A 15,745-nucleotide genomic window follows, 5' to 3' on the forward strand; every position below is an offset into this window, starting at 1 on the left:
AGAATGATAACAGAAATCACAATTATATTGAAAATATTTAACTCTAATAACAAAACTTGTTTTCTATTCAGCGACAAAAGAAAAATGTTCTTATAAGGAGCAGGATGTTTGCCACTTGTGGAATTAATCAGTCACATGGTCCTAATTTATAATGTAATGTAGCAAGTCATTTGTATTGTGTCATTCCATACCGTAAATTTTTTGTCACATCATGAATTTTCAGCACTCTTCATTCATATTAATACACGAATAAATTTGCCATGATATTTTTCTGTTATTATGTAAAATGTATTATATTGTGAACATTTTTGTCTTTGCAATGTAGACAATGCAATCAATTGAGTCTTACCCCAGCCATATTGGTATGTCACATATCTAGATTTGATTGGGCATGTACCACAGAAGTGGTTAAATTGGTAGATTTAGAAATGAATGTAAAACATTTCCAGCCCAATGAAAACATAGTGAGGACAGTTTGTACCATAAGAAAAGCTGGTCAATGATCTGATCTTTCAATGATTTTTTTTGACATTTCCAGAATAGCCCTGGACTCCTGTACTTGATGTCATACAAATTACAGCACATAAAAAGACCACTTGACCCATCAAGCCTATGTTGATGCTACTTCCTTAATTGTAGGAATCTACTCTTAATCTCACTGCCCTGCACTTTCCCCCATATGTTTTTATATGCATCCTTTTCAAGTACTTAGCTAATTCCCTTCCAAGTGATGTTATAATCTCTACCTCAATAGTCATCTGTTATAAAGCACTCAACGTTCTAATAAAAAACCTATGTGAAAACATTTCCACTAGCTTTGCTCTTCTAGTGATAATGCTGAGTCTATTTCCCTTTGCCAATGAGTGGAAATAATGTAGAGGTGGGGAGGGTATGGGGGAGCACGGTATCATGGGGGAATTGACATGCTGGCTGGCTGTGAAGCGGGAATATTAGCGGCCGGAAGCCGTAGTTGGGGACCCTTGCAGACTATCCCCTGCAATCGGAAGGGAGGGAGCGACAGATCAGGACATAGTGGGGGTGGGGGGGATGAGGAAGAAAGTGGCAATTGGAAAAGTGGGAACAACAGGTCGAAGTTCGGTGGGGGGGGGGGGGGAGAAAGAGAGAAGCAATCGAGAGGGGAGGAGCTACAGATAAAGGCTTGGCGGGAGAGGAAGAGAGTGACAAGAGGGAAGATGGGAGTTACAGATCAAGGCTTGTTGGGGAGGTCGCCAATTGCGGGAAGAGGGAGCGCAGGGTGGAGGAGGGCCAAAGGCTTCCTTGAGGGGCCGGGCAGAGCACTCTCACTCCTCCTTGTTCACAAGGAGTGTGTAAAAAGCACTAACCTCCTGGAGCCAGCAGCTCCCATCTCCCACCTCCATTTCACTACTGAATTCCCAAGCCCTGGCAAACCAGTTCTGCAAAATGGTTAAATTTAAGTCATGCTCCCAACTTCGCTGTGGAAGCCTGAGTTAAGTACATTAATGAAGTGCTCTGCTTCTCAAGGGCAGGACACCTCAATGGCATGCTACCTTCTTCTTCTTTGGCCTCCTTGTCTCGAGAGACAACGGGTAAGCGCCTGGAGGTGGTCAGTAGTTTGTGGAGCAGTGCCTGGAGTGGCTATAAAGGCTAGAGTGACAGACTCTTCCACAGGTGCTGCAGAAAAAATTGGTTGTCGGGGCTGTTACACAGTTGGCTCTCTCCTTGCGCTTCTGTCTTTTTTCCTGCCAACTGCTAAGTCTCTAAGGCATGCTAAGGCATGCTACCACCATCATAAAAAAGGCAATGGTAGCATTGCCATTTAACAAATTTCAACATAACCCCCAACCCTCTTTTGCCCTTTGTGAATGAGTTAACATTGAAGCCAATGTTTTACTATTTATCTTCTCAAAACCTTTCATCACCTTAAAAAATCTATATCGGATCCTTTCAACCTTCTTTATTTCAATGAAAAAAATCCCTAATTCTGGAATATCAAAGAACATTACAGTGAAAGACTACTGTAGTTCACTTGTAGCATTAAAGTACAATACAGCTGGAACAGCCAAAGCTTTACAGCAAATGGAAATGATTTTCTATTACATTACTTACGGAAAGGTTTTTAACAACTCCTTCTGAATCAACTGAAAAAGAAACAAATCATTGTAGTTATTCCACAAAAAGCTGGTAATGAAGTCAGAGCTACTGTCTATTCCTTTGTTCTCTTCCTTTTCCCTCCACCTCTTGTGAAGGTACAAACACATCTTGGGTCCATCGGTGCTTGCTGCCTTCCACCACCACATTCAAGTCATCATACGACGTGTGTGAGCCTAGACTATGAATGTCAGTACACAATTCTTCTGTGCAGAACATCACAGTGCGGCCCAATCCTTTGCTTATCTGATCCCATTCCCAGTGTGATTGAAAGGTGATCAGGAGCAGGAATCCTGATGGATTCTGCTTCTTCTGAACCCAGCAGCAAGGAGGCCAATTGTGGCCAAAATATCATTGCTCCTGCTGCGATCAGCTCCCTCATCACAAAACTAGAAGTTCCCTGGTTTGATTAGTTCACCAGGTGATGCGTGCATCAACAGGGCCATGGGGGAACTCACCTTTATGTTTCTATGTTATTACTTAAGTTGTCAATAGTCAAACAGATAAATGGTGATTACTTTAAATCATTACCATTTCTTTGGCGACTGGCAGCCAGTTTCAGCAGCAGCAAGTAATGCCATGGAATGGTGAGGTGCAAATTGATTTCCCAATTCCAGCCCTCTAAATATCAGCCTCATTGCTGTGGGAAGCCACCAATTAGAGACCAGATATTTCACACAAGAAGGAACCTTGGAAAGCATCCTCTAGGATTGTCCTTATACCCATCATAATGGCCGCGTATGTGTAATATTGTAAGAGGAATATTGCAGGAGATCTAGGAGGAGAACCAATCCATTTGGTTGGCAGGTAGTGCATGGTGTGGTGCTGCAGGGACAAAGAAATGTAGTGGAGGACTCTCAAAAATGTTGTACAGAAGAAAATGTGAAAAAAGGAAGGGAATAAATGCCAATCTGAGATTTTGTAGATGTTCTTCTGGTTTTGCACCATAACATCAGCAGGAGACCAGCAAAATCTGCAGTGAAATGGTATGAATAGCTATTTTCAGCCACTTTCACTTCCTCTGTGGCAGTTCTGCTGACTTCTTATCAAAGGTCTGGGGCAAGACCAGAAGTACCTGAGATGAGGAGAAATTTCTTAACCCAGAGAGTGGTGAGCCTGTGGAATTCGCTACCACAGAAAGCAGTTGAGGCCAAAACATTGTATGTTTTCAAGAAGGAGTTAGATATAGCTCTTGGGTTTAAAGGGATCAAAGGATATGGGGCGAAAGTGGGAACAGGTTACTGAGTTGGATAATCAGCCATGATCATAATGAATGGAGAAGCAGGCTTGAAGGGCCGAATGGCCTACTCCCGCTCCTATTTTCTATATTTCTATGTAACCCCGGAAGAATTTTGGGGCCATAATCTTTAAAGCATTCTTAACAGAACAAACAAATAAATTAGAAAAAAATGCTAATTAACTGTTAATTTATAGGTAACCAATTTGACTAATTTGTGTTAATTTTCACTCAATATTTGAAGTTGTAATTTTAAATTCAGCACACATTGGAGGAATTGGCTCTACTGATATTTTGTACATCAAACTATGATTTTTAACAGATCATTTTGTATTTTATGTTAAAGGTACTTGCATGTTAAATAGTCCTCGGGAACATTTTTAGCTCGTATGCGAGCAGCTGGGCCACTATACACATATAAATTCTCCACTGTTTCAAAATACTTAGTCATATATTCAATTTGATCACAGTAAGTTTTATCCATTCCTGAAAGACAAAGAAATCCAGGGAAACAACTGTAAGACAATGTAAAATCATTAACATTTTGAAAATGCATTAACCACTTCAAGTACCACATTTTCCAAGAACGGCATTTGCATTTAGTGCAGAATGTAAAATACTAAATCTTTAATTTTAAAATTCTCGTTGAGACCATTTTTGTTAATATTGGCATAGCCTGTATATAATAAACACTAATACAACTACAGCTCTGTGCAGATATGATGCTTATTCATTGATAGATACACAAATTAAATAACATTTATATCTATGCACATCCAGCACAGATGGGGGTCAGCAGGTTCTGCAGGATTTTCCATCCATTATGAACAGAAACTCCTGAGCAGCCCATTACTCCCCAGACCTAAAATCCCACTATGTGCATCTGATGGGGTTTCTTTGCTGGACCCAGCTTAAAGGTTAGAAAAACATAAAGTGCTGGAAATACTCAGTAACTCTGGCAGCATGTGTGCCAAGAGAACAGAGTTAACATTTCAGGTCAGTGACCTTTCATCTTATTGCAACAAATAAGTGCATGTTTGAAAGACCATCAGCATCAGAATAGTATACCTGGAGATCTCAGAGTATAGCTGAACATGTTAGTGAACATTCACACTGAAGATATGCAGCCAGGATATTAACTGATCACCTGTAATTCTATTTTATTCTCTTAAATGTTTTATTCTAGTATCAGTTATTTATTTAAGCGGGCTTGACTGTATTTGTTTTGCTGTGCTGTGATTTATGGTAAAATAAAAAAGCCTGGAACAGCTTGATTTTTTAAATTCATTCATGAGGTGTGAGTGTCGCTGACAAGGCCAGCATTTAACTCTAATTACCCATGAGAAGGTGATGGTGAGCCACCTTCATGAACCATTGCAGTCCATGTGGTGTAGGGCACACCCACAGTGCTATTCTGTAGCAGTTTTTTTACAACTGACAGGCTTGTTAAACTGTTTCAGAGAGCAGTTAAGGATGGCAGATTTTCTCTCCTCAAGGACATTAGTGAACCATATGGGTTTTTATAACAATCTGGTAGTTTCATGGTTATTACTAATAAGACTGGCACTTTATTCCAGATTTATTAATTGAATTTAAATTCTCTCAGCTGCCGTGGTGGGAGTTGAACTCATGTCTCTAGAGCATTAAGCCAAATCTCTGGATTACTAGTGTAGTAACATCACTATGCTAACATCCCCCATATTATTTGCAATAGTGATTTTCCCCTCAGAATAGTAAATGTGCCTGTGTGATGGGATGTAGAAAATTTATGATATCACCGCTATATTAATCTCTTTTCAAACTTGCATTTCTTTGTTCCAATAAAATCCTTTAAGTCTATGCTTAGAGTGTATCTTTTGCATTGATGGCAAACAACATTAAAAAGATTATACCATGATCAGCTATAATAACGAGGTTAACACATTTGTGTAAGTTCTTCTGTTTGAGTCCATCCATCAACATTCCTACAATCTGATCAATTGACTGTAATGCTTCAACCACCTGCAAAATAGCAAGAGATAGTCACTTCTATTCAAGAGATGCAATACTTAATTACTTAAACAGCAGTTACTGCTTTACAATTCAATCCATCAACCTGAAGGACATAGTCCTACCTCAGATTTTTACCCCCAAATTATCCTGAATAAGTGGTACAGTATATGGAGAAAGCTGTTCACTTGTATTATTCTTAGGCTGAAGAAAGCTTGTGTTTTCGTAAATACATATCTAGAATTTTGCTCACTGGCCTTGCACAGTTGTACAATGTCCAATGTTAGTGGAGAGGCAATGGGATACTTAGATTTAATATCCTTAGAAATTCAAGAAAGAATGGAGAAAGGCTTGAGTTCTTTTAAGTTCAAAGTTTAAAAAGCTGACTGCTCTAAAAATGAGACATTTCCATTTCCAGATGCTCATGCTACTGATAGAAATTTACATAATTGTTTGGTATGTGTGATATCATTGTGGTGCAAAACATCTCACAGCACTAATGTGCACTATAATGGGGGGTTCTACACATTTCTGTGGATTCGTCCTCTAACTATTTAGGGTTCACTAAAGCAATATCACTGGAAGGTGGGCAGGTGCTGGCTGAGAATAATATAACCTAGAAAGTAAAGAAGTATAAAGAAACTGTGCTACCTAAGGAAATAGTTGAGACTGCTATAAGGTAAATATATCTGAATGTCAAAAGTATTGGAATAAGATGCCTTTTGGAGGCAAGAAACTAATGTTACAGGGATTACAGAGGTATGCAGCACCCCAGAAAATGGGAATTCATTATATACAGGTATAGGACACAGCAGAAGAATAGAACAGATAGGGGATAATAAGGGGTAGCTTTTTACTGTCAAGAGAGAACTTGGAAATCAGGGAGGGTGAATTGATAGCCCAGGAGAAGATGCAAATTAAATAGTTTACCTTCAGCTAACAAGAGGTAGAGGATGGGATTAATATTAGTGGTCCTGCAGAAGGGATGATAAATGTTTGATGAGAAGAAGCATATGGAAAGACAACAGCATTGTGTGAGCACCATTGCCATGAAGACTAGCAATTCAAGAACCAAATCCTTTTAGATTATCTGGCAATCAGCACCAATAAGGACCATGTCAAAATATATGATTTTAAGATGGCAAATATCAATGACATGAATTAAACAATGGTAATATGTAACTTTTAATGAAAGATAATGATTGAGGAAAATGGAATACTTTAAAACAATAATGTTGAGTATACAAGCTAAGTATATATCCAAGAAAAATAAGTATAAGCTAAATAGGCATTTTCCAAAATGGTTGATTATAACTATTTTAAAGACTTAATTAAACTTATAAATCATTAACTTACGCCGCCACTAACAGGTCCAAATGAATGTCCAGCGCTATCCGGTTCTTCAAAATATAGGGTGTAAAAGGTTGGCCTGATTTGACAGAATCAAACACTTAGTAAGCAACAATGAGATTTTCAGCAAACAAATATTGCTAATTTGAATGGTCATTTTGGTAAAACTAGCTGATTATTGGTAGCATTGACCACAGGAACACAAATTGTGTTTCTTTCTTCCCATGACTATTCGTCTGCTTGTCTCTAATTCTTTCTGTCTCCCTATCTCTGTTTGTGTGTGCCTCCCTCCCTCTCTCTGTATAGCTCTTACATGTTTCCTCTCATTGTCATCTGTCTTCTTATCTATCTCAGATCCTTTCTGTTAGTCTTTCTTCTCTCCATCTCCTCTCTTTTCTATGTATCTCCCATTCTTCATAAGTTGCTCTCACACATTTCTCTCTTTCCACAGCTCTTTCTGTATGCCTCTCATACTTTCCCTCTCTGTTTCTCTGTACGTTTCTCCCCTTCATTCTTTATCTATTTCTTTCTTCCTGTATGTTTCTCACTTTCTATTTTTCCTTTCATCTCCAATGGCAATGTTAAGCCAAATGTGGGGTAGAAAACTTCTGATGGCTGCAGAAATGAACTCATCCCTTCCTTGATACACAGGCAGAAATACTGGCTTAGGGTCTGAAGCCGGGGACCTGAGACCAGGAATCAGTGGGAAGGCCAGAGGCTGGGGTTGGAATGCAGCAGGGAGGCTGGAATGTAGCAGGGCTGGGAGGGAAAGTTAAACAGAAGGCCAGCGTGCAAGGTACAAGGGTTAGGAAAGGATGCAGAGGCCATGAGGTGGGACACAAAAGCCGACAGCAAGGCACAGAGGCTGAGGAGTAGGCTTGGAGGACAAGGAATGAAGCCTATTGCCTAGTGAATATGGCTATTGATGCCAAGCAGTAGAGCACAGTTATGGGATACAAAACCCAGGATATGGAGCGTAGAGGCAAGGGTGAAGCTCACAGAACTGATTCATGAAACTGCTCATAATTGGCAGACATCGGATGAACAGACATTCTTTTAATAATACATGCAAACAGATTGATTACTAATGAGGAATTATAAGACTGACCATAACCAAAAATGATTACCTCTCTGAAACAGGTAAGTTTAGCCATTTCAAGATAGTGAATACTCTTTCTTCATGTGGAATAGATCTGAAACATATAAATAGTTGCAAGGAAAAGTGAAAGACAGCAAAGAGATTTAAGATGAATACTTGGTTACATAGTTGATGTTATGATGCATTGAGCACTATTGTCAACTAGCTTCTTTCAGGCTTGGTTAAAAGGACATTGGCTAAATAAAAAAATGATAAACCTCTAAATTTGCAAACACTGGTGTGGCAATGTAATTCAGAATAAAACACATTATTCCATCGTGAAACCATTCTGCTGTCATTTTGTCAAGGTTCATTTACAGCCATTTTGTTTATCTTGATCAAAAATAATTAGGTAACTCTATGATATTAGTTAATTTTTAAATGAAATTCTGCTGTCCACTATTTTAATGAAGGTCACAACCTATTTGAAGTAATCAAGTCATTATCTTTGTTAAAACAGCAGACAAAAGAATTTCATACAAACGTGTCAGTTACTGACATATCACAGCACAATTTTAACTGTAATGTAATTATGAGGCTTATAGTTGAATTGAATCAGTCGAATTGCCTGGAATTTGCTTTAGACACTCGGCAGCAGTTTACCAGAACCACTAGAAATCGTCCACCCTTTTCAAAAAAACTGTTTTTCAAATGCGCCCTGCATCTATCGATATTTCTACGTGGGAGTGCAGCAGCTGTTTTGGGTGGTCACTGTCCACAGTAAAGGGAGAGCAAATATATTCCTGGGTAATAAGTGGAGACAATTTATAAAGAACAATATTAAAAAATCTTTGTTACAAAACAAAATAAGGGTAATTCATGATACTTTTGTCTCCTGTAACATTTAAAAATGAGAAAATCTGGTAGCACCATTAGCTTGTTCCCATCCCCCACATTCAGCCACATAGGCTGTAAGTTGTTTACGCCAGCATTAGAGAAAGGAGGAAGTGTCAAATCTGTCAACATTCATGATCACCTGTCAGTAGAAATGCCACTGCTGGATACTGGCAAATGACAAATCTCAGCTGCACGGTATTATCCTATTCATTGCATGTGAACCAGGCCTTCAAATTTTAGGGTTTCTACCAGTGAGACCTGATAATGCACCCTGAAAGATCAAATCCAAAATTAGGGTAAAGTCCAATTAAACCTTGAAACAGAAATAGTGGGCTGAATTTTCCCGGCCCTGTGGAGACGGGTTTAGCGGCGGAGTGGGCTGGGACAATAGGAGGGAGCCGCGTCAGGATAGCTCCTTGACATATTCCCACCAACAGGGGACTTTCCCAGGGGAGGGCTGGGAACAGGGTCGGCTACCTGCTCACAGAGGTGGGCAGCCAATTAGTGGTCATTTTGCAACAGTTTTTCCTGCCATCAGAGCATCCCCCCCAACCCCGCCGAGTGCAGAGGCTGCCAGCTCAATCGACACAGCCTTCCAGCAGCAGGCTGGATGGCCATCGGACTTGAAGGCTCCATGCTCCAATAATGGGGCCATGGGGATGAAAGGCTGAAACCACATCTGTCACTACTCCTGCGGTGGTGTTTCCCACTGCCGATGTCCCTACCGGCTTTGGGCCTCTTTATTTGATGACTTCATTACAGGCAACCAAGGGACCTCCATGTTGAGGTGCCGTTGTGCTCACCTGCCTACCTCAGCAAAGCCCACCTCTCCTGGTGGGGCTGCTGGCCTGACATCACTGTGGGCCCTCTGATTGGACATCCAGCATCGAGAACCCACCCGCCATCCTTAATAAGACAGCAAATGCAGAAGTGGCCAATTAGGAGGCTGTCTCCCGGGAGATTATGCCGGCGGGTGCTTTGACAACAGGGGCGGGCACAAGACCTCCAAATGGGCCCATGTCAGGGTCCAAATACCCACTGAAAAATTCAGCCCATCCTCCTTTCAGCAAAGGATATCTTAACATAAAAAGACTGCCCCTCCCTTGGCTATAATTGGGTAGGAAAATGTCACACAGAATACCTCACCCTTTTAGAAGACAAAAGTTTGGACTTTATCCAGGCAATGGGGGCCTTGATGTCTGGAGAAAGCAATGCCGAGAATGCCGCGTCGCCTCTTCTGTGGAAGGCCTGCCAAATCAAGTGCTAATTAGGCACTTAACTGGATAGCAGTGGGCCTTCTTCGGGATCAAGGATCCCAGCAACAGAGATCCTGCCCTCTGAGAGTTTCATTGAGCAGCGCCACTGCGGTGGTGGTGGCTGCTGCCAGTGGAGCTCCCACCAGAGGCCACAAGTAGGTAAGGGTGGGAGGAGTCCCACAGGGTGGGGGTCGCAGGGGAGGGATGTTGGGGGATTGGTAGCAAGGGCAGGGGGGTGGCTCTCAGTGGCCCCCCACCCCCTTCCCGATGCCAGATCCCTTGTTCAGGCACTAAATGCGTTTACCAAGGGATAACCCCACCCCCGCCCCTGGAGCCGGCAAGCAACCCACACGGTTTTTCCTGCCGTGCTTCCTGTGTGGCAACAGGGGCACCCGCCACATGGCTAATTGGGACAGCAGCGGCAGGATGAGGCCCTTAATTGGTTAGCACTGCAGCCTCACAGCTCCAACGACCTGGGTTCAATTCTGGGTACTGCCTGTGCAGAGTTTGCAAGTTCTCCCTGTGACTGCGTGGGTTTCCGCCGGGTGCTCTGGTTTCCTCCCACAGCCAAAGACTTGCAGGTTGTTAGGTAAATTGGCCATTGTAAATGGCCCCTAGTATAGGTAGGGGGATGTGGTAGGAATATGGGATTACTGTAGGATTAGTATGAATGGGCGGTTGATGGTCGGCACAGACTTGGTGGGCCGAAGGGCCTGTTTCAGTGCTGTATCTTTAAATATATAAAAATATACTTACTTATTGAAAGGTACAAATTTGTTTGGGTATGTTCCATTTATTTTAACTTCAGATCCAGGCCAGAAGAAGGTACCTGCTTTCAGACCCTGATGCATAGCTGTCAGCCACAACTATATGAAGAAGAAACGCATATTTAATATATGTTCATGTGATCAGTGATTCTTATGAAAATTGTTACGACAGGAGAACTCAGTGATGCAGTTCATTGGAATATTTCCTCTCAATCTGTGACCTATGGAGAATTTTAAGTTGCCTTGTCAGCCCGTGTCAATTTCAACACTCCCGGGTCAGACACAGAGTAAATCTCTCTCTAATCTGTCCCAACAATAGGTTGATTATTGTCTATAGATGTAAATGGTTAAGAACTGATGCTAACCTTGCCAGAATGGTACTGTGCTAATAACACTTATATTTACTGGGCCAGCTCTTTTGCATAATTATTTAAAGATCCAGTTGCAGAACAGAGTGGTTGTATCATTGGTGGAAGCAGAAAATTGCCTACAAGTGAAATTTAAAGGAGTGTAGACAATTAAAAGAACAATAGGGTGATAAAAATTCTGAAAAGCTTTAAAAAGGTTGGAAAGGCATCTGGACCCATTAACAAACTTTGCCAAGGCTGGTGAGGCAAGGGATTAAGAAATAACAGGAAAAAATTAAGGGAAAGAAAGACCAATTTCCAGCAAGTGATGGAGCAGCTCAGTATCTGACTCCCTGTTTGATGGCAGATTAAGAGGAAGTGGTGCTGCTTGAGTTGGTTGTACACCGTGCCCATCGTGTCTGTGCCGGCCATCAAGCACCTATCTATTCTAATCCCATTTTCCAGCACTTGGCCCATAGACATGTGTGCTATGGCATTTCAAGTGCACATCTAAATACTTCTTAAATGTTGTGAGGGTTCCTGCCTCTACAACCCCTTCAGGTAGTGTGTTCCGGATTCCAACCACCCTCTGGGTGAAAAAATGTTTCCTCAAATCCCCTCTAAACCTCCTGTCCCTTACCTTAAATCTATGCCCCCTGGTTATTGACCCCTCCGCTAAGGGAAAAAGTTTCTTCCAATCTATCCTATCAATGCCTCTCATAATTCTGTACACCTCAATCAGGTCCCCCCTCAGCCTTCTCTGCTCTAAGGAAAACAACCCTAGCCTATCCAGTCTCTCTTCATAGCTGAAATGCTCCAGCCCAGGTAACATCCTGGTGAATCTCCACTGCACCCTCTCCAGTGCAATCAAATCCTTTCTATAGTGTGGTGAGCAGAACTGTACACAGTACTCCAGCTGTTGCCTAACTAGCGTTTTATACAGCTCCATCATAACCTCCCTGCTCTTATATTCTATTCCTCGGCTAATAAAGGCAAGTATCCCAAATGCTTTCCTAACCACCTTTATCTACCTGTGCTGCTGCCTTCAGTGATCTATGGAGAAGTACACCAAAATCCCTCTGACCTTCTGTACTTCCTAGGGTCCTACCATCCATTGTATATTCCCTTACCTTGTTAGTCACCCAAAATGCATAGCCTCACACTTCTCTGGATTAAATTCCATTTGCCACTGCTCCGCCCATCTTACCAGCACATCTATATCATCCTGTAATCTAAGGCTGTCCTCCTCACTATTTACGACACCACCAATTTTCGTGTCATCTGCGAACTTACTGATCATACCTCCTATATTCACTTCTAAATCATTAATGTACACTTCAAACAACAAGGGTCCCAGTACCAATTCCTGCGGTACACCACTGGTCACAGGCTTCCACCCACAAAAACAACTCTCGACCATCACCCTCTGCCTCCTGCCACTAAGCCAATTTTGGATCCGATTTGCCAAATTGCCCTGGATCCCATGGGCTCTTACCTTCTCCCCCACTCTCTCCATATCCCTGCAACTTTTTCTCCTTCAAGTATTTATCCAATTCCCTTTTGAAGGCTACTATTGAATCTGTATCCACCACCCTATCAGGCTGTGCATTCCAAATCCTAACCACTCAATGCATAAAAAAACGCTTTTCTTCATGTTGCCTCTGGTTCTTTTGTCAACCACCTTAAATCTGTGCCGTCTGATGGACAGAAAAGACCCCTGGTCCATCCAGCCTGTCGCACACAACTGTGTTCCAATATATACATTCCCCTCTCCACCCAACAACAGCCATGGGATCTCCTGGGAGAGATGATCCCAGGCTAATTTGGGGGAAATTTCCTCTCTAACCCTTTTAGGTGATTAAAATTCGTCCAGGTGATTACTCTGACCCTGATAATTTCCTGCTGTACCCACCCTCTTGTACGAGGTGATCTCCACTCCAGCCAGCTCTCACATGAAGGAATTCAGAGACTCAGCGTTAAAGCCTGGCACGGGTATAAAATTAAAACCCGACAGGGGCCCGACCTGACAACAGCCAACCCAAACCTGACCTGGGCCTGAGTCTTTTAATTTTTTTTAAATGCCCGACCCGACCCGAAAATAACAAACATATTATTCAAACAGATAAAAATCGTAGATTAAAACGAAAACAATACGAAACAAAACAGTACAGTCCAGCCTGACCCCACCCGATCTCAAATGCTGGATGCAGAATACAGACCAGACCCGACCCAACCCATACCCGACACAAGTAGTTGGGCTTGGTCAGGTTCTGGTCGGGTAGCCAGGCTTTACTCAACATCCACTACATGAGCTGGCAGCCTTTTCCAGAGATCGACTACTCTCCGGGAAAAGAACCACCTCCTGGCATCTAACCTAGATCCAATTTAAAATATAATTTAAAATTGTGTCCCCTGGTCTTTCCTGACCTATGTAATTGGAACAAATAACATCAATAGAAGACACCCACGATATCAAGTGTCTTCCCCTTTCATGTATAATCCATATTTCAGTGTGCTAGGGAGTGGTGGAGGGCATTCCCATCCAAAACAGGCTGGAGTTTTATTATAATATTCCAATGATGCAACAGTAACATTCTCATGCTTCCCACCTCTTTTTCCAGCCTTTACACTAGATGCACATAACTTCCAAATCACACCATGTCAAGGCATGTCCAGGGTTGCTAAGCACTGAGCTGTATATGGAAGTAAGCAAACTTATTCCACAGTTCATAGGCAATTTCTTGTTGAATTTTCTTACTTCTTTTGGTAGGAGCAGGTTCTGCTGGCATTAATAGTCTCTGAATTTTGTGTTTATCAAAGTAAGGGATGTAAATGTAGTAAATTAACACCATTTTGGGCACCAGTGGTAAACTTTCTAAATTAACGGCCCCATCGTGTATGTGAGCCTTTATGCCAGAAGCACTAATTCTGAAAACGTACCTCTAGGTATGTAAGGGTTGGAATAAGATTTCTCTTTCTTAAGCTACTATTTTTAATGACAAATATTTTGCAATAATATGCAAGAATAAGTTGTCATTTGCAAATTTTCATGTGAAATCTGAGAGGATAGGTGAAGTATAAGCGAAACTGTGAGTGCCTGCAAAATGCAGAATTGAGGGAAGATGTATCTTGTTATGAAGGAATTCGTGTGAAATGAATGTCATGCAATGTAAGAAGAGTTATGTCTCCTCAAGATGTTGGATAAGATTATCATGGATTAATTTAATAATAATTGTTTTACTGATTCATTTGCCGATATCGAGTAAGGATGTGAAGGAATCCAGCTATAATAAGGGGTAATAAGGCTAAAAGAGTTATTTTCCTGTGAATTAGCATTTAAAAAATTAAAAGCAGGGTTCATCTTCCAAAAACATTAAAAGAAGTTCATAGGCATGTCTCTGACATGCCTCTGTGGTGAAGGGTTTGCCTCATCTTAGAGCAAAGAGGCAGGTTCTGATAAGAGGGGTTCACTCCTAAAGAGTCACGAACCTCATCACACAGTAAAACATTGATAACACAGTTTGAAACTGATCATGTGAGCTACCACAGTGTAATAGTTGATAAGATGGTCTTATGCAGACAGCCCTAAACCACAGTCAACTGAATTTTTGACAAAACTGACCAAACCCAAAAAACTGAATTATAATCTTGAAACACAGTTAGGTGACTAAGGAAATTGACCACCATGAGAGACTCCCACCTTGCTGCTAGCCTAGACTTTCTTAGAAATCAAAGAAGGTGGATCTTAACTGTAGCATAAGGTAATATAGGGCTGTTACTGGGAAGAATAGGTAAATAGTCTGTGAGTGTCATCACCAGAAGTGATGTAACAGAACTTGTACAGAACCTGTAGAATGCAAGTGGAAGCCATAGATGCAAGACATGTGTAAATAAACCCCTCTTCCTTTAACAGTCAGTCTGTCAGATATTCTGTACTAAGCCTTAATAGTGTCAGAATATTATATGGTGACAATGGTAAACTGAAGAAAAGATGAAAAAATCACTTCCCCTGCCTGAGGACTTCAAAAAGGTAGCTGGACAGAACCAAGCCAAGGTTTGCAAGGTATTGTACTGCATCAGGTCTCGCGCAGAAGCCAGACAAGGAGCAGGTCAGTGTGTTATTTATGCAATGGGGCGTGTGCAGATGACATCTTCATTACACAAGGCATAGACGAAGAGAAAGCTATGTATGACGATGTCATTCAGGCACTGGAGCCTTGCTTTAACGTGAGAAAAAACATAAACATCAAGCACACCAAATCAATAAGCGCTCTCAGCAGGGGGGAGGGGGGGAAATATTGATTCGTTTATCAATGACTAATATAAACTCACTGAAGGTTGCGAATATGGTAGTTTACAGGAAGAGCTAATTAGAGACAGGATTGTGGTCGGAGTGGCAGCCGCGCTCTCTTGGATCATCTGCAGTCGAGATATGATCTTACATTAACCAAGGCGATTCAGTTAAGCAGACAAGCAGAGGTTAGGAAATGTAACCGACTTGTCGTTCCAGGGGACAGGGAGAGTCTGATCTCGAAAACAACAGAATCCACTGAATATATAAAGAAAGTGAAAGCAAAAAATGGTGGTCAAAGACAGGAAAGGCGGGAGGAGCATCTAGAGGCAGCAGTGTCTCACTGCAGTTGGTGTGGCCGAGTGAGATGTAAGATTATTAGGTTGCTAAAAGTTACTACCCA

General features: G+C 41.7%; 1 protein-coding gene across 2 annotated transcripts in view; it reads right to left on the reverse strand.

Annotated features, from left to right (window-relative positions):
• Positions 1 to 15,745, reverse strand: part of LOC137358745 (ectonucleotide pyrophosphatase/phosphodiesterase family member 3-like) — a 164,303-nt gene that overhangs the window by 86,660 nt on the left and 61,898 nt on the right. For both annotated transcript variants that reach the window (XM_068025043.1, XM_068025044.1), the window contains 6 exons: positions 10,694 to 10,803; positions 7,834 to 7,899; positions 6,713 to 6,785; positions 5,260 to 5,368; positions 3,722 to 3,853; positions 2,089 to 2,120 (listed from right to left, as the gene is read on the reverse strand). In XM_068025043.1, coding sequence (XP_067881144.1) covers positions 2,089 to 2,120; positions 3,722 to 3,853; positions 5,260 to 5,368; positions 6,713 to 6,785; positions 7,834 to 7,899; positions 10,694 to 10,803 — 522 coding nt within the window. The remainder of the gene's footprint in view (positions 1 to 2,088; positions 2,121 to 3,721; positions 3,854 to 5,259; positions 5,369 to 6,712; positions 6,786 to 7,833; positions 7,900 to 10,693; positions 10,804 to 15,745) is intronic.

Source organism: Heterodontus francisci, chromosome 3 (genome assembly GCF_036365525.1).
Source record: "Heterodontus francisci isolate sHetFra1 chromosome 3, sHetFra1.hap1, whole genome shotgun sequence".
Taxonomy (NCBI): Eukaryota; Metazoa; Chordata; class Chondrichthyes; order Heterodontiformes; family Heterodontidae; genus Heterodontus; species Heterodontus francisci.